This window comes from Ambystoma mexicanum, chromosome 7q (assembly GCF_040938575.1).
Source record: "Ambystoma mexicanum isolate Mex_15411 chromosome 7q, UKY_AmexF1_1, whole genome shotgun sequence".
Taxonomy (NCBI): domain Eukaryota; kingdom Metazoa; phylum Chordata; class Amphibia; order Caudata; family Ambystomatidae; genus Ambystoma; species Ambystoma mexicanum.
In genome coordinates this window covers 809,118,096-809,137,566 of record NC_090941.1, presented here as the reverse complement: position 1 = coordinate 809,137,566, position 19,471 = coordinate 809,118,096, and the positions used below count along the sequence as shown (strand labels likewise).

General features: G+C 41.7%; 1 protein-coding gene across 2 annotated transcripts in view; it reads left to right on the top strand.

Moving 5' to 3' along the window:
• ARHGAP42 (Rho GTPase activating protein 42) overlaps positions 1 to 19,471 on the top strand; it is a 979,121-nt gene that overhangs the window by 855,691 nt on the left and 103,959 nt on the right. For both annotated transcript variants that reach the window (XM_069639111.1, XM_069639110.1), the window contains exons 15-17: positions 3,910 to 3,994; positions 4,827 to 4,885; positions 16,710 to 16,815. In XM_069639111.1, the coding sequence (XP_069495212.1) occupies positions 3,910 to 3,994; positions 4,827 to 4,885; positions 16,710 to 16,815 (250 nt within the window). The remainder of the gene's footprint in view (positions 1 to 3,909; positions 3,995 to 4,826; positions 4,886 to 16,709; positions 16,816 to 19,471) is intronic.

The window sequence follows — 19,471 nt, the reverse complement described above, 5'->3', positions numbered from 1 at the left end:
AAAAGTGAAAAGGTTGTGGGCCCAGACCTTATACCCACAGACCTGTTTAAAGATGAAGAGGGTGTATGGGCCCCCGACTTTATGGAAAATGGTTAATGCCACTATTGATTTGGGGATGGCACCTAAATACTGGCAAAATGTGGTTATAATACCTGTGTCTAAAAAGGGTGGCAGGACTGCCCTGTAAATTACTGGCCGATTTCTTGGCTCAGGAAAAACATTGGGAAGGTTATCCTTAGCCATTTTCAAGAATGGGCAGACACAAAGCATGTCATCAGAGACCTTCAGGCAGGCTTTAGGAAAAATTGGGGGATGGTGGACCAATGCTTCATGCTGTTCTTCTTGATCCAGAAATGCACTGTGCTGCTGAAAATGAAGCTGTGCTCTGTATTTCTGGATCTAAGAATGGATTTGACTCGGTATCTAGAGACAGCATATAGTATATATTGCTATCTTGAAATGCCCCCCTCCCCCCACCCCACAGCTAGTTTCGATCATAAAGTTGGTATATTCAGAGAATCAAGCCACAGTGTGCTATGGTCTTGGAGGTGAGCAGACTCACCCCTTTGATGTCATGAAGGGTGTGAGACAAGGGTGCCTAATGGCACCCCTGCTCTTTAGCATATGCATTCAGGAGATCATAGATGCACTGGGGAGGGAGTGTCAAGATTGCCCAAGGATGGCCGCAGAGAAATAGCCAGCATTATTTTATGGCGAAGATGCGGTTATCCTGGCAACCACCCCACAAGGCCTGAAATAGACACTGCATGTTTAACTAAGAAAATGCAATGGATTGCAACTTGACCTAAACACAGATAAGACCAAGGTTATGGTGTTTAAGCCACAATTTGGGAAACATCTCCATGCTACTTAAAGTGAATAACATAACACTGGAGCAGGTCAAACATGTTGACTACCTGGGTGTCAGGTTCCAAGAGTCTGGAGGATAGACAGCCCAGATGGACAAATCCGTTACCGTCCTGGGGAAGTCCAGTGCGGACATTACATCTTTTTTTAACAGGCATAGTAGTGGTGCAGTGTTGCCCGCTCTCGATTTGTACAAAACACAGATTCCACCTGCATCCACTTATAGCTCGGAGATATGGGGCTCTGCTAACATAGGGGAGTTTGATATCTTCGAAGACAAGTTCTTGAAACAGCTATTACTCAATAATAGCGTCCCATCTGTATTTTTATCTGAAACTTGATGTTATCCCAGTGGTTGATCAGGTCACTGTCAAACCAGTTTTGTACGGTCTAGTGAAATATCGGGACGTCCTGATCCACTTGATGTCACTGGATGGTGACAAATTCTCGAAATGTTTGCATGAGTGTGGGGATACCTTCAATAGCATCTTTTACAAAATCATGGAGGGACACAAAGCCGGTGGTGTGCCCGATGTATGGGGCACCATGTGAAACCATGACATGCTTCCTGTTGATTTGCCCCATGACTCTAAATCTGAGACGCACATATTTGAGACCTGTTTTAAGAGAAGTTGGGATACTCTATTTAGGTGAGCAGTCGAAGTTCCTCAGCCAGCCTATGGGACCTCATGTTGTATTTGCAACTGCACGTTATGTACATTGGGCATGGCTGCAAAGAATGAGGGCCGTGAAATTGATAATTGTAATGAATTTGATAAATGAAGGTATCCCTATTCAGGCAGCAGCTCACCCTTTGCTTTTATGCAATGTTGATGAATTTTGGATAATTGCATGAGGCTGCAAGCAATGCTCTCCTTGTCATTAAAATGTTTATTTTGTAATTCTGTGGAGATAACTTGGGAGGACAATGGGACAGCTATAGTATGTTTTTTTAATCAATCTACTGATCAATAGATCCTTTTAAATGTGTGGTAAATTAAATAATAGATCAGTATTTTTGTAACAGCGTTTTAGAATAACCGGCAATATAAACGTTTGTATTAGTGTTAGGTTTAAAGAAATCTTTTTACCAGTTACAAACTTAATCAACAAATAATTCCCATCTATTAAAATTTGCAAACCTGAAAGAAGAGCTTTACATTTACAAACGTGAGCATCAAACATGTCACATCTGTTTGACAAAAGTAAAACAAAAAAAGAGTTTTACAGCTGTTGTGCGTTTGATACAATTTCAGTACTTTCTATTGAATGGAAAATATCTTTAACAAAATGTAATCGGGCCAGGCTTAGTCTTTCCCCTTGGATCAGGTAATTCCACCACTGGTCAGCCGATTACAACGGTTGGGCATTGATGTGGGTGGCCAGCCATTTAGTTCTCAATTCTGTTCTTGCTGAGCAGGAGAGGACCAAGTGCTGCAGTGATTTTTTAGAGTCTTCAAAACAGCACAGTCTACAACTGAAGTCAGCCACGTTCCCTGCCAACCTGGCGCTCAAGATCTCTCTAGTTGGAAATAAGTTTAGCCAAAAAAGGCATAAACTGAGCGTGATGGTAGCTGTTCGGAAGTTTTGACAAATATTTGGGCAATGAGTTAAGTGAATGTGCTTCAAAGAGAGCTTTCCCGTAGCACTTAAAACTCGATCTTTCCCGCTGTGTTTGAATCCAGTCAAGAGCCCACAATTTGCATATTACTTTTACAAGGGTTAGTAGTTTACATTTCCTCAGAGAAGTCGAGGTCCTTCAATATTGCAGCACAAATGTACCTCCATTCACGTAGCACACCTTCTGCCATTTCTGAGACAGCATCTTGCAGAAGTTCAAAACCCATTTTTGGCGAGGGTATTCTACACTTCCGGAACAAGGTCAGGGACTTCCAAACCACCATTGCATAAAGGGAGTTTAAACCTAACTCCATTGTTATAGCTTGGATAGGGGTTCCCCTTGGAAGGTTAAGGATCTTTTTCCAAAATAGGCCCTCCAAGACAAGGCATGAAGAAAGCTTCAGCGCCATAGGTGACAATCAGTATGACCTTCATTCGAACAAATAATAGCAGAGGACTCAATGTCAATATACAGTATTTTTTCAAGATTATCCAGGCTTGTGCAGCTAAGGTCTTTACTTTACTTCGCAACATAATCACTCTTGGTGCGTCGATTGATCTATTGTTTAAGCGCATCCCCAAATAGATCATCATACCTATTTGGGCGAGCTTCTCACCGTTCATATAGCAGGAGCTTTTATTCCCTCCTCTGCTACCTCCTGGTTTCAAGATTAATATGCAAGACTTCTTTGTGTTGATCTTTAGCCCGTTGTATTGAACATATACTTTTAAGGCATCTAGTTGCCTTTGTAGGCAGACCAGGGTCTGGGCAATGAGAACAAGATTGTCAGCATAGAGGAGCCTATCCAGGTGAATGCCAGCTAATTTCGGGGGGGAAACATCTTGCACTCATCAATGCTTTATATATGTCCGATATGAACAAATTAAAAAGGGCTGGAGCTAGAGAGCATCCTTGCTTCAGACCCTTCATGGTCTCAATGGGTTCTGAAAGCAGGCACCTTCCATCCAATCTTACTCTGAAAGAAGTCTCTGAGTAGAAATACCTTTTTTATACATTGTATATTTTGTGAAAATTGATAAATGTGTGTTTGGACTTGAAGGATTTATGCCGAATAAAAGTGTATTTGATAATGACGATGATATTGTGTAACCACATACACTTTCAACTGTTGATGTTTAAACACACATGCCTATTGATCTAATGGCAAATGGGGCAACCCCCAGCTAAATCTATACACAGTGTATATTCAGATTGTCTGGAATTCATAAGTAATGTACAATGGTATGCAATTTTACAAAAAAAGGAAATTACACTAAAAGATATGTTAATAATGTCAAAATATGTTCCATTTGCATCCTTTTTTGACTCTAAAACACTGAGAAAACATTGTGACATTTTTGGCATTATTTTATTTTGGATGTTAAATATAATAGTATTCATCTTTAATTCCCAATTTTCAGCACCCAAATCCCCTCCAGATATGGATCTTGACCTTGAAATGTGGGACAATAAAACAATAACAAGTGGATTAAAAAACTACCTCAGGTAAGGAGTATTAAGTTGGCCTTTTAAATGGTCTTTTTCATCAACATCTGTTCATGAACAAAGTATATTCTGTAAAATATTTAAATATGTAAATGGTTCTGGAATGTTGTATACTGACTAAAGGAGATCTACAAAGTTGAATTGTGTAAATTATACACATTTCTACACAGGAACCAACACTTAAAAAGAGAATAAACCTATCAATTTACGTTTGTATTATGAAAAGGTGTTGACAAATAGTAATAACTTGTAAATAAGAGATTGTTCCTCTCTCAAAAAATGTGGTAAAATGACCCAGGTCACATAAAGGTTGGCCCATAATTCTTTTTGAAACCATACTGAAGAAATGTCTGTTAGATTGTAGAAGAAAATTTCAAAGTACATGGCCAGTAGCCATTGCTGGAAGTTCACCTCCAGACCAGAGCCACTTTAAGCATTGACAGGCAAGGTATTGTGGGTAGGCAAATCGGCCCAAATGCAATCCTTTTGCTCCATGAAATTGTCTTGGTCTTACATGCCATCTATATGTCAATACAAAACATCGGGGAAAATACACTCATGCAATTTCAGTCAAGGACATTTTTTTCTGAACAAATAGCACATTTTGTATTCTATACCGAGAGATTCAATTGTTACGTACAATAACTGTCTGCATAATATCTGCCAATATATTTGCAGCTACAATGTTTTAATACCTTAAGTAAAGTGACGTCTTATTTTCAGCCTCAATGACTGCTGTCTTTAACACTGTAACTCATATTGTAACTTGTGTCAAGAGACAGTAAAACCTGTGGACGGCATCTACTAAAATATGCTTTTGTCTCCTGAGTAGGTGTCTCACAGAGCCACTGATGACATACAAACTGCATAAGGATTTGATTCTTGCAGTCAGTAAGTACAATTTTAGATCATAACTTGAAATTCTGTAGTACTTGTGGTGGTGTAAATTTCTTTTGAAAAATTCAGTGAGTGCAGCTCCTTCTATCCAAATCCATGGACATAAATTGATAGATTATGAGGAACACAATAGGACTTTATATTATGTAAAACAATGTAGGATTTTCCTAATTGTTCCCCATGCCCCTTGGTCAGATCCAGAAGAATCAGCCTTGTTGTGGATTTGTTATCTATATGTTCTGGCATGTTGTCCCAGACAGTGGAAATTCTTGTTTCTGTGTCATACCAGGGATGGCGTTTTGATGAGTGCATATGCATGGTCATTGTCAGGGGGAACCAACTGTGTTGTGGTGCTATCACAGATTTTCAGCATCAAGTATGACTGATCTCCTGCTGCACCTTGAAGAAATTCAAGATGTGAGGAAAATGTTAGTCTGACTTGGAGTGGTGAAGATTATGACACAATATTTGCCACGTGGCGTTGTCAGTGTTCTGGGATGATCACGTGTTGTTTGAGATCTTTGGCCATCTGGAATGGGTGAGATTCTGTATTATGGAGCAGTTGTGTGATAGTTATACTGCTTAAAGCATGCAAATTCAACAATATATGCATGAATGTCCCAATGGTATGCCAAAATTGGAGGGCACATGATTTCTGTCACCAAACTAGTTGAGCTTTATGATTCAGTAGCCATGTCTATCATTATTTAAACATGCTTTCATGTGGCCATCCAAACACTGTGGTGACACACATTTCAGAAGTCAATTGGTCTGAAAATATCTGGCTGTGATGATGCAAGAGAATATTTCGTTTTCTATTGGCTCAGACAAGAAAAGCATTTCCTCATGTGTAGCCCATAACACAGCCTATACTTAATTCTGGTTTTCCCCAAGAAAAGGCAGTTATGTCCCAGGCAGATCACTGCACTCTGATATTCTTTGATGTGTACAGGTTTGGGTACCTAAAAGGTAAGTTGTATGTCTGTTGTGTTTTTTTTCTAATACCCTCTGTTATGATGTGATATGATAAGTCATTTATAATGTATAACATGCCTGTGCGCAAGTGTTTCTAGGCACGACAAGACAGGCGGAGGGACAGGGAGGACAAAACAAACAATCTTACTAGGCCTTGTGTTATTCAGATCAGGTAAGTGCAGGACGCAAAGTAAGTGCAGCCAGGGCAAGGCAGCTCTGGGTAAGGGCAAGGAGGCAGCATGTCATGGGGTTCCAGATAGAGCCCCTAATTGCATGGTAGGCCCGGAGGCATTGCATGGGCTACTGGTTAAGGAGGGGACTGGTACCCGTGAGACTCTGAGGTTAGCCAGGCAGCCAGTCAGCTCAGCATACAGGTTGGTCAGCAGGGGATAGCGGGAGTAAAAGCAGAAGCGAAGAGGAAGGTCTTGAGCTGCTTCCGGAACTTCAGGTGATCTGGCTCAGGTTTGAGAGGGCCACGGAGGTCATTTCAGAGGGAAGCACCTGCAGAGGAGGGAGATCTACCCCCAACTCTCTGCCTTTGCGAAGCGTCTGACCATCAGAGAGTTGGAGGTGGCTGATCGAAGGGCTCGCGAAAGAAGGACTTTAGGAACAGAGTTGGATGTAGTGCAGGCCCTTGCCCCAGAAAGCCTTGTGGATGATGCAGAGGGTCTTGAACTTGATCCTTGCAGCAACTGGGAGCCAGTGGAGAAATTTCAGGGCTGGAGAGATACATTCCATGGGTTTGAGGCAAAGGACAAGTCTGGCAGTCCTGTTCTGGATTAGTTGCAGAGGGCGTAGAGTAGAGGGAGGCAGGTTGTTAGTTATCCCACCATTAAGGTCTTGTCTTTCAGTTAGTATCATAAACTACTTATTTTGCATTTTCAAAACCTATATCCCCTTAAAAGAATAGTTGAAAGGACATCATAGTTGCAACACAAAACAGAAGAACCACAGAGATACCCCATTTATAGCTTTCCTGGCAACCATAACTCAGTCACCACCATACGGTGCTCTAATCATTTCATGAGACTCGCAGCATTATTACTTAGTTCCTCCCAAGAAAGTACTTAACTTTCTCAGCCATGTGTCTCCCACAATCCTTATACATTGCCTTGCACCACCTACACATTGGCTGACATTTCATGTACAATCCCAAACCCTTTAGCTTGTTGTTCATGTCCTTCAAATCTATCCCTAGGTTAGCCTATGGCTCATGCTACTCACTCCCTCATGCTCTTTGTTCCAAGTTCTACTTTCCACCCATCACTGGAGCTCACTACTCTCTGAAATTAAGAGCGTTCCAACACTTACAAGGTTTGTGATCACTCTTGGGTTCCTTCCCACACTACAAATCGCCCTGGAAATGTGGATTTCTATCATCCGTCAGCTATGATCCATAGTCGAGTCTACTCAATCGACTATGTATTTATATGTTGCTTTAGCCAGTGTCACTCTCTGCTATCTCTCCTCAAAGTTCCCACTCACTTCACCCCCCACCACCAGATTTATGCAACATCCAGTGTAACATGTTCTCTTGTCAAGCACCCAGCAGTGGGAATGCTTTTGCTGACAAGGGCTTATATGCAGTGCTTCTTGTCGAAGCGTTTTGCTCTTTCAAATCTATGCATATATAATAAAATAGTTGCATACCTTGTTCTGTTTTCTTCTAATGTTCCTTTGGTTTACTGTCCCTGGCGATTAATTGTGTGGTGTGATATAAATGAAACCAAACAAATTGCAATGCTGAACTAGGATATACTTATCCATTGAGATGAAATAAAAGCAGCTCACTACACCTATGCTATAGGATAATAGCATTATCAAATGCCCGTAGCCTCTACCAGGGCACTCTTTCCCCACAAGGCCGCAGCAAGCCAGAAAATCCTTTCGTAGTGGATGTGGTAACTTGTGAAAAGCAAATGCAAACATTAAAGTAGATAAATGGTGATATACTAGTTCGATGTTCTCTTATCACATGAGAAAATGCATTTAGAAATGGATAAACCAAAATAGGGAATGGATCTGGGGTTTGTTTCGGCGTGCTGCTCAAATGTTGATACAAGCTCTGATAAATTGTAAACAATCTGCATGGCAAGTACTGAGTCTTCTTTATCTTTTGAATGTCTCTGAAGCGGCAGGCGATTTATAAGTTGTAGGTCGTGTACAGTGTTCAGATTGGTATTGAGGTCATGCTTTTATTTTTTTTTGCTGCAGCCTGCATTCTCATCTTTATACTTTTCTTCCTACCTTCCAGTTTGTGAATGATTGAGAAAAGAAAAATTGTTTTCGGTGGTTGCCATTTCTCTTTGTTTGATGGAACAGTGGATTTTCTAAGAATGCCAAACTATGGGAAAATCTATGCTCCTAAAATACAACCTCTTAGACCACAGAGTTGCATATCTTAGAAGCGGCCATAACAACAAAATATGTGCTAGGTTCTAGCTGGCCACTTATAAATATGTTTCCTTAAAAATATATCTTATTATCCAACTGAATTTGACTGGTTTTGAACACCTCAGAAAAATGAACCAAGGAATCAATTCTTTCAGGGCATACACTTTGAATCTGTAGAATACAAGAAAGTCATTGTTCATCAGCCCAATGAGCTGTGCTTCTAGCTGTGCAAGGAGGCTTTCCCGGAACCTATTGCTCGTGCAGCCTTCCCCTGACTGCTTAATATTCAGAATTCCATGTCATGGCCATTACTCTTTGCAGTTTATCTACCATGGAATGCACATTGGGTGGGAGGAACTATAGCTAAGCAGGAGTGATTGAAAGGGCGCAAAGCATGATTTGTGGGTTGAACATGTGTTTACAAGTGTTGTCCTGTGATCCGGAATATATTTAGGGGAGTCCCTAAAATTAGTGATGAGCAGTAGTCTAACAAGTGTAACCAGGATTTACTGAGCACCCGGCTTATTCAACTCTAAGCAGGCACTGCACCTACCTTGAAAGTAAACAGGGCAAAACCGAATTATTAGCGCAGTGTTTTAAATAGGGCATTGTATGATGTTTTTTGTTTGTATACTGTTCATTTGGGTGTTGAAAGGCATAACGTTCATTAGGACCATTGCGGCGGGCGGGGGGGTTACAGGCTTACAGGCCCAGATATATTGAAGATGATGGGTCAGTAGCAAGTTTAAGCGCTGGCAGAACACCAAGCTTGTCATGCAAATTTAGAATTCTTCTATCAAGGGATGTCTAAAAGATCAGTTTTAGTTACTGTGAAGTGCACCGAGGTTTGCAGCAGTTAAACATCCTACTGGTGAAAGAAGGGACAGTCCTGTAGATTGTTATTGGAACCAATCAAGAGATGTCATTTGATTGATTACATCACGTTTGATAGTTCCGAAAATGCCAGACTGGGCAAATGCGGTCCCAATGCTTTAGAATCATGAGCCTGTGGACTAAGGCATATTCTCATAATCCATTCGGAAGGAAGGAAGGGAGGGTCAAAATTCCTTCATGGGAAAGGATCATATGATGATGGAAGAAGTGCCTTAGGAGGAACTGAAAGATGTGCACACTGATGATTGCATGCATCACTCTGAGGTCAAGCGTTAGCAGGACACCACTGAGGATCCTGATGATTCTCACTGAATCAGAACAATTAGCCCTGAATTCTTACCCTAGGCAAGAGCTGTAGATGTGTAGAAATTGGCCTGTGATCTGAATCTCACTTTCAATGGTTTTTAGGTACCAGGTCTTTCCCTTCACATGAGCCAATATCTTCTCTACTGAATCTGTCACCCACCCCTGACTGCCCACACTTTAAGAGGGTCTGGGATTCATCTGCGTGTTTAATGAAGTAGAAACCATGTGAGGCAATACGGACATCTAATGGATGCAAACGGAACCATTAACAGGCTGTGCCATGAAACAGCATCTTTGCTGGTGCTGGCACCATGAATGAATACAATTAATTGATACATTTAAAAAAAGAGCAGCACAAGAGATGTTTTTTTTCTTTTGGATCCAGTCAGAGGCTATGTGGATTATTGATCTGCAAGTGCAATGTGGGAAACCCCACATATGTTTCATATACAGAAACATGGATGGTGGGGTGTGGCAAACTAGGCAGAGTGAAAGGTTGTACCTTTCTTCATTGGTCCTGATACCTGGTTCTCTCCTGGTTCTCTCCCATGGTTTCCTATCCAGCCCTTGGTCCTGGACTAGTGGAAGAAAACGGGAGGCTTGCCTGTGGCTCAGGGTGGTTCTGCAGCACCATAAACTCTGTTATTTGCTTGGCAAAGAGATTCCAACATGATGGGTCATCTCGTCCTGTATGCAGGAACGCTGAGAGGTGCTGACTGCCTGCTGCCAGAGTAGCTGCAGCACCGAGTAATCTTATCTTCAAAGAGCTGTGGCCACCGGCTGGCATGATGGCTCTATCCTCTGGTGGGTTGGCACCTCAGAATTCTCCTGACTGGTGAAGCGGCGCTGTAAGGGAGGCATGGTATCACAAGTATGACACGGATACAAAAGGTACAATTTGTAAAACCTGTATTAAAGTTTCTGGGTTTGAAAAACTCCATCTTTGCCCTATAGCTAGTATGGGAGTAGTCTCTACCATCAAATAATAAATATAAACAGTCCTAGTTGAGTCTGTCAAATCAGAATGGCCTATACTAACAAAACCTAATGCCTGCCCTATCTCTTGTTGTTCAGTGTTCAAATATAAAGACTAAACGTGGCTGATTCAGCTCTCCTCCCCATGTTTAGGCAGCACGGAATAAAGTGGTCCCCGTAGGCAGGATGACACACTCTGGCTAAGGTTCTTAACACAAAGGCAGTTCAAAACGTGGATCGAGCCCTGCCTGGCCTTCCATGTTAAAGTTTCTCTTTCCAGCTTTCAAAACACAGTTCAACATAAAGTTCACGTCGGTCCCCATCAGTCGTGCTCAGACCTCTCAAAGCAAACAAAGCAAAAGTTCACATCGTTCCCCTCAGTCAGGCTCAGACCTTTCAAAGAAAAAGTTCAAAAACACTTGCTGGGGTTCCCATCCCCAAGCTTAATTTACCTCCTTTAGGGGTTCCCTTCCCCTAACTTATAACACTTCCGGTCTCCCTCAGTCGGACTCGTACCATTTTCCTGATGTCGAAGACTTTCAAATGTGTGTGGCATTTTCTACAGACCTCCGCAGGACCACTTCGACTTTCCCTTCAGCTCACACTCTTTTCTATATGCCCAGTGCTTGTTTGTCTGGGTAGTTCAATGTCATAAGCACCAACTTTCAGCTTTTTATTCTTCCCTTTTCTTTGGGTTAATTTTTATCACTTAGCCTTTGCACTTCATTCACTTTATCATTACAAACATTTGTCTGTTCACTGAGACTTTCGAGTGGGCTAATTCCGTTCGCCAGACCACTCTGGTACTCAGTATCGCTGGTTTCACAGTTATCGTTACTTCAAAGTTCATTCACAGGACTGCCTTTCTTCGAGTCTCATCCACATGCATGCAGCCTTCAATTGTGCAATATAATGTTGCACTTCATTCTTTCATTAACACACACCGGTCTCTCATGTCACTTGCCAACACACCAGCTAAGTGCATTTCGTTCTTGTCTTTACAGTTTTTCAATTAACGAGTCAGGGTTAGTACCACAGACTTGGCCTCGCCTCCCCAACTCTGCCATTCATCCAGGAGGGTCGCTGGCATCCTTGAAACACAATGCCGCCTTCTTGTTTGGGATTTGTCCTTCTCCACATGTCTTTTGTGGCCTTTTGGAGGCAACAACCTCCTGCAGGGAACTCCTGGGGTTCTTAACCCTTTTCTCTCATAGCTCGGTCCATTGCTCTGCTCTAGTAGGTACGCCTTCACCCTTGAAGTTCTGCTCTTACTCGTGTTCCACCTTGCTCAGAGTGTGTCTCTATGTTCCGTCTTTTATCTGTGTGAGGAGAGCTAATTGGTATCAGATGTATCCACTTAAAGTCAAGGGCGGGACATGTCCACTGCGATATGTAAGGTTTAGCCTCTTTACTGTCACCCTATTCCTCGGCCCAGTGTTTCTGTAGAAAGGGGGCAGAGGGTTGGGACATCGGAGAATCCTATGAAATAGGATGGGTCATGGGTACGGGAAAGGGGGAATGCTGCGTCTCACCATTGGTCGCCTCACCCCCACTCTTCCAAGACCCCTCACCCAGGTGATCCTCCCGCACTGGTCCACTCCCAGGGTCTGGATCCAAAGGCGATGGCCATGCCCTGTCCACCTTAGAGAGAGATCCCCAGGTCTAGGAGGTGAGACACCATTTGGTTTCTCACAGGACCCAGTGCGTCCCACTCAGGCACAGATTGGGGAAGTCCTCTATCAATGGTAACGTATTGAGGAACTACATTTCTCTGATGATGGATGTGAAAGCTCTGATGAGACCTAGTATAAACCCCACAGAGCTCCCTGATACTCTTGCTGCAAGTTACAAAGACAAATCCAAAATGTTAGAAACTAAGTTGCATTTCAGTCTTTTACCAGCACACCAGCTCCTGCAGAGAGAAAATATGGATTCGCTGGCCTAAAGTGGGAGAGCAGAAGGGGGGAATCTATCTTGGGTTTTAAAAAAACAACAAAAAGCATTCCAAAATGGTAGCATACCCTTTAATGATTGTCCTACACTCCCACCCTCCCAACTAATCCCCCACCTCTTCTTCAACACAGATGTAGTCCCAAATAGTAACACTAGCCCAGAGGAGGGCTCACAGAGATTTAGAAATCTGTACCCTAATTCAAAATGTGTGTGTGTGGAGACTGTGGGGCTGTGAAAAGAGTATGGCTAAAAAGCCCCCTCGTCAAAAGCTAAAAGGTAGATATTTATATGGAAGTGTCTTTTAAAATCACTAGAAATAAAGACGTCAACGTGGCTTGAAAGATGTATGAAATCATGCCATTAAGAAAATTACTAGATTAAATAATGATTGCATATGAAGTTCTTTTAGGTAAGTGTGAGGTTGGCATCACTGAAGGAGACACATACAACAGATTCAAAGTTTAACAGCAATATTGTTTAAAGAAAATGTCAGGACGGAGTAAGGCCTATCTTGCCCTCAGGTAAGGTGGGATTTCCCTACGTAAAAAAACCAAGGAATGTCTGTGTCAGAATGTTCAACTGAAAGGTCTGTCTGTGTCCAAAACATATTCTTGCCCTCACAACTAGTACAAAACATTGTGTAGGGATGTCATCCATGAACTAAACAGTGATACAAACATAAAGTTCAGAGCTATTTCCAGCACCGGCTTACTCGTCAGCTTCTTTTTCCCCAATGTTAATAGGTTCACCACAATGTTCAATTTATCTTCCTTTAGGCTTGAGAAAATACAGTTCCACACTTTTGCAAAGATCAGGGTGCCCTTCCCCAAGTTGAATAAAGTTCTGGGCAATAAGTAAAAGGGTTTACTGTTCCAAGTTCAATATTCAAATGTAACACATAAAAAGTATGTTGAAGCTTTATCTGTCGAATATGGTATTCCACAAGACTTCACAGCTCAGTGCTCCCTTCTCCATGTCTGGTATTCACCATTTGTTGTTTTCCTAATTTCACCACCACAAACGTCCTTGTTAGTTTATAGGGATTCCCTGGTCTTGGTGCAGTTTTAGACCACACAGTCCACCTATTACAGGTCACACAACCAGGAACTTCCAGGCTTCCTTTCGAAGTTCAATATTCAGCAAAACAAGTAGTGTCTCAAATGCAGCTTCACAACTTTGAGTGATTTCTCAATCTTGATTTGACTTTGTACTCATAGTTGTTAATTCAACTCGGCTGTTTATTACCTTTCTGTTCATTGTTAATTCCTTCATAAATGCACCTTGTCTTATTTCATTTTATTCATTCATTCAATTCGTTATTCCATAGAAATTACTTTCCGTGTTTTTCACTTAAAGAAATGCAGCTTTGTTTTGTTTCTTTCAATTTGATTTTCAATAAAGATAACTTTGCTTGTTTCATTCAGTTCGGTATTCATTAAAGGTTGCGTTTCTTGCTTTACTCATTTCGGTATTTTTTAAAGGAAACTCATTCATTTAGCCTTTCGGAACTATGCCACTTCATTGATTTCCATTGACTGCTACTTCATTCACTGTCTCCTGGAGTGATCCTGTGATTAAAGTGTGCCTGACACTTACCCATGCTCGGCAGCTCCTTCAGATGGCTTCTCCCTGCTTTCGGGAAAGCCTGTTCACCGGGCGCCTCTCTTCTCTCACTCCAGCTCTCGTGCCAAGGTACGCCTCCTCTTGCTGACAGCTTCTGCTGCCCACCTTCCCCTCTATGCAATCTCAGGCTTGCACTTTCACTCCAGCAGGGCTCCCAGAGTCTCAGTCCATGCCTTGGCTTTTCGGCTTCTCTCACGCCTGCACGGCTCCTTCTTCTTCCTCTTTCCTGGCTCCCTCTTTCTCCTTCAGTGTCCTCCTTTGTATACACCTGTGGTCCGGTACCAGGCTGCAGGTGTATTACATCAATTACTGTTGCCTGACTCTCATTACCAGGACATGCCTAACCTTCATGCATCTTCTTCATATCAGTTTGAAAGTGGTGAGACTAAGTGGTGTTTGTTACTCTCAGTTGCTTCTTCCTCGTCTCAGTACTTGAATAGGAAAAGTGTGCAATATTAGTAACTCTCAAGTGTTTCTTCCTCATCTCAGTACTGTTATGTATTTCAGGAGGGGAATGAAGGGGATATGCTTTATAATCACCAAAAAAGCTCAGAGGATGTTTAGGTTGGTTATTCCAGGCATATGGGGACTATTGCGTTTTATCCCAATGTACTTTATCCGCAATCTTTCTACTTCTCTGTTTAACCCATTTGGAATGATAATATCTCCTATCCATCTCCAAGGAAACAAGGTGAACAATATCCCATAACCAGTTCTGGGATAGGGGTTCCTTTCTGAAAGGACGATGCAGAATACCATGTCTCACCTAAGGGCGTCCCATCTCCAATCCCCAAGGACCCTCCATCCACTGGATTCTCCCTCGCTTGTCCACCCCCAGGGTTCTAATCCAGAAGCTATGGCCTTTCAGTGTTGACCTGCATAGGAGTTCCAAATGGAGTAGGTGTGAGAATACCCTCAGGTTTCTCACATAAGGCAATATAGATATACGTGCCATATAAATAACATGTTTTTATTATTGAGCAGTGAATCATTGTCTCCACTTTGCTATTCAAATTATTTTTGTGTTTTTAGCTTGTAATCCTGTTACTCAAGACTTTGCAAAAGCACAAGCCATCAAGTTAGGGATTTAAACACCATTCACAACAATACAGAAACTGAACAAAATGAGTTTGCGAGAGGGCAACACTCACATTGCACAGGTCTGAATACATCAACTAAATGTTAATGGTGAGCATCTCTAAAAGTGCAACCACGAACCTTTCTCAGATATAAAATGTACATGGTTAGGGAAATAACAGTGCCATATTGAAGCGGTATGAAAGTATATGCAGAAAAAATGGTGTGGCAGGGGCCCCCCACATTGTGGGCGGGGGGGCAGAGCTGGAGGGGGCCCTAAAACAGACCACTGTTAAAAGCTGCTGACCCCACCAGAGGTATTTCTTCTGTGCCACGAACAAAATTAGAAGTTCTTTTCGGCTCCAAAAGAGCAGCCCAGGCCTCAAACCCCAAGAGAATTTGTAGATATGACTCGTAGTTTGCAGACATTCTGTTATTTTGCAGTGAGAGTTGTCACAAATGAAATGAACTCAAAGCCTAGTGTGCATTGTGTGTTCAAAGTAGTTGCATGTATGTATCCCTATAACAGATATATGTGTTGAATCTATCTCCATGCTTATGCTCCCAAAATGCTCTTTGATTTTATTTTAAAAAAAAAGCATCCAGGAACTATTGTGCTCTTATCCCCATACTAGTTGGAGATTTATTTACAGAATGAGGGAGATATTTTCACTGATTGTAATGTTTATATCCTGAGTGGAACAAAATGTAATTTATTCAAATGTGATTTATTTATAAACCGAGCCATAGAAATGTATTTATGATATGCAGACTGGATACAAACAAGACCCCACAAAACCAGGCTGAGTGACTTAAAATGCATGTGTGCAGTGTCTTATGATTTATAATGAGTGGTGTGTGTGTGTTTTTTCAGTGTGAGTGCGTCATGTATGGCGGCAGGAGGCTGTATCATGAAAGTCATTGATAGTGACAATGATGATTTACTGTGTTTGTGCAAGATCATCCAATGTGCTACATTGGGATTTCTGATATTGATTGTGGCTGCAGCTTTATGAATGTGATTAACATTGACCATACTGGCATAGATTGTGGTCTCATGTTCACAAAAATGATTCACTGTCACCATACTAGCATAGAATGTGTTTGCAGTTTCATAAAAGTGATTAACACTGCCATTCATGGCATAGATTGTATGCTTATTGGTGGGAGATAGTAATGTCCCTGCAGTAAAGAAACTCACCTGCCATCACTGAACTTGAAATGTTTGATATAAAACGTGCACCCTCAGGAGCTGACCAACACCCTGCCACCAAAGATTGCATCTGGCATGAGTATTATAATTTTTCTTGCTGCAGACATTGGCAGCTGGAACATTTGGCTGACGGAGGCCAGGCACCTCCCGCCCTGTGTTTCTATGTTAGGTGTAAAATGTAATATTTGATTAAAAACGTACATCTTCACCCTCGAGTAGCACTCAGCAATCTCCTGCAGCAGCATCATCATCATCATCATAAGCATTATGCATGAGTGGTGGCCCAGGTAGGCCCTGGAGTCTGTGTCGCAGAATACACTTATAATATGTTTTTTGTGTATATATATTGAAGTGCATTGGTGATGTGGAGAGTTCTTAAGCATTTGTGTTTTTTGTTTTTCATTTCAGAATCTGATGACCAAAATTACCGGGTAGAGGCGGTGCATGCACTGGTCCATAAATTACCAGATAAAAACAGAGAGATGCTGGACATCCTCATCAAGCATTTAGTCAAGTAATGAACCAGTTCCTTTACTGTTAATACCTTTCCATGGTCGAGTAGTTCGGCGCCTGCATGAATTCAGTGTTTGTTGATGGAACGAACGCTGAATGAATACTAGTGATGTACTATGAACACTTGCATTTTATCTATTTTTTTAGTGTTAAAATGTTTCCACGTGTAGTAAACAATTTCATGAACAAGCAGCGATTGCGCTAATATTCTGATGACTTATCATTTGAAAGTTTTACTTTTGCATTATTCGCAAGTGCAATTTATGCCTATATGGATGTTTGGCTGTGTGTGTCTGTGCACATATATATTTCAAACAATGCCACATGTGGCTACATTCTAGTTTAAAATGTGCAATTTATTTATTTTAAAATAATGTAAAAAGCAAACGCTCACAGACAGCGATTTAACGGTACGCCGTTCTTTGTCAAGGCAAATCCAATAGAATAACACTTGTCAACTTAATCACTGTGGAAAGAACCACTCCATCTCTTTCTGAAAAAAGCTCCTTTTCTTTAGTTGCACTGAAAGGAAGGTGGGGTTATGTAATGGGCATCACTCACAGTATCATGGGTTCCATCACTGCCGGGACTTCATCAGGTCAGATGAATATACAGAGACACTTTTAGCGAGAATCTGTTTTAGATTCACACATTGCCTTCTAGCATTTTTTTCTGGAATATGCAGGTCGGCATATTTCAGTCTATAAGTAATTAAACGGTAGTATGACGTCAAGGACCCTCCTATCTTTGACCCCTGTGTAGTCACCATCTTTGGACTGTGTATTTTGCCATTGGATTCAATCAGAGTATAGGAAGGAGTGCACATTGGTAAACAGAGATGGGATAATTTTATGATTGCGGGAATGTCAAAAAAGCATGAACATTTTGTGGTCCATGAAAATTCAACCGTGAGTCAGGTTGTATATGAGAATGTTTACAATTGTTGTTGTTAATTGTAAAGTTCTGTAAACTTGTGGGCTCATTGAAACAAGACCCTTTTAGTTGTGTCCATTGTGTACTCCTGCCTTTCCAAGGATGGACGAATGCTGAGTGTGCACCCAGTGCCCCACAGGATCAGGACAACACTAAATGCATAGCTTAACAGGATTCCAGTCCTACACCTTAAAGTCAATAAAGGGGAAATGAAGGGCGACAAAAGCTATTACCAGAAGATGTTTAAAAGCTTCTGCCGTGGTTGAAGAGACTGCAGAGGACCAGGAGTTAGTCCAAGTCCATGCAGCCTAACTTTAAATACTCAATAATAGGATGTACATAGGGGAAAGAGAAACATGTGTAAGATGTTTCAGAGCTAAAAGTAATACACTTTAACATCGACGTTCACAAAATTTATCTTAGCGACTATGGTGCTATTAGAGAAAACATCCAAGGTTCCAATGGCAACACCAAGGACACAAGAAAAGAATCTTCATGAGGAAGAAATTGTCAAGCAATAGGATGATCTCTTCGATTCACAAGACAGAGGTTATCGGAGAGATTCAGACAACATAGTTGGATCTCCGCCTACAATAGCAAGCACAATTGAACAATGGGCCTCCTTACGAGGCTGGCGGTAGCCGTGCCTGTATCCATTTTTTTCCAGCACCTGTGACTGGGCAATTACTGGGTCATGCCGAGTTTGGCGGACCCGGTAGTTGCCCATTTGCGGGGGGCAGTAATAATGGACCCCATCCCCATTTGGCCCCATAGGGCTGAAGGGGAATGAGGAGGGTACCGGTAATAACTGTACTGTTGCTACCATCCTGGTCTTCTCGCGTGTGTTGGTATGTCCAACAGGTCAGACCTGGTGGCTGCGAGGCCACCCGCGAGCAGAACTCCTAGTATGGCGGTACGGTAGCAACGGTGCTGGTAATGATACCGGCGCCGTTGTTGCCTTACCACTATACTTGTAATGAGGCCCAATGACTTTCTAGAGGCCATGCAAAAGCCAAATCAATAAATGAAGGAGAAGGCTATGACAGACTCTGTAACATTAAAGTTTCCAAAGTAAATCTGAGGAAAATTCTACTGATGAAAAGGATTTAGTCCCAGAAAAAGTAGAATGTGTAGAGAATGAACACCAGAGGGTATGGGATGACTATGTGATTGATTCTCCTGGGGGAAAAGGGACATCCCATGTACGCATCTCCAATTGATCATCAGACAAAGTAATTTTCTATCTTGAAGAGAAACCCAACTATGTTTAATGTCCAGATGCATTGGGAGGAAGAGGACTTAGTGCTTAGTGTGCCACATACAAACATTTCTGCATTGGCACAAATTAGCAAGCAACAGAGAAAAACATTCCGAACACCGGCAATGGTAAAATCAGTCAATCAATGAATTGAGAAGAAATACAAACCTGCATCACAGGAGTCTTTTATAGTGAGAGGTTACATGTTCCCTGACGTAGTATGACGTAATATGCAGTATGACGTAATGTTTATACATCTGCAGTACACTTTAGAATTTTTAATTCTGCAGCATTACTATCAAGGCATGACCATAGTACTGTAAATGCATGAAATGCATTAAATCATTAAGTTGTTGCCAGAAGAAGCTGAGGCAAAGTACAATCTATAGTGGAAGAAGGACAAATAGCCTCTAATTCTCTGATTACGGCAAGTCTTGATGTTGCAGAGATGGCTTTTATGTAGGCG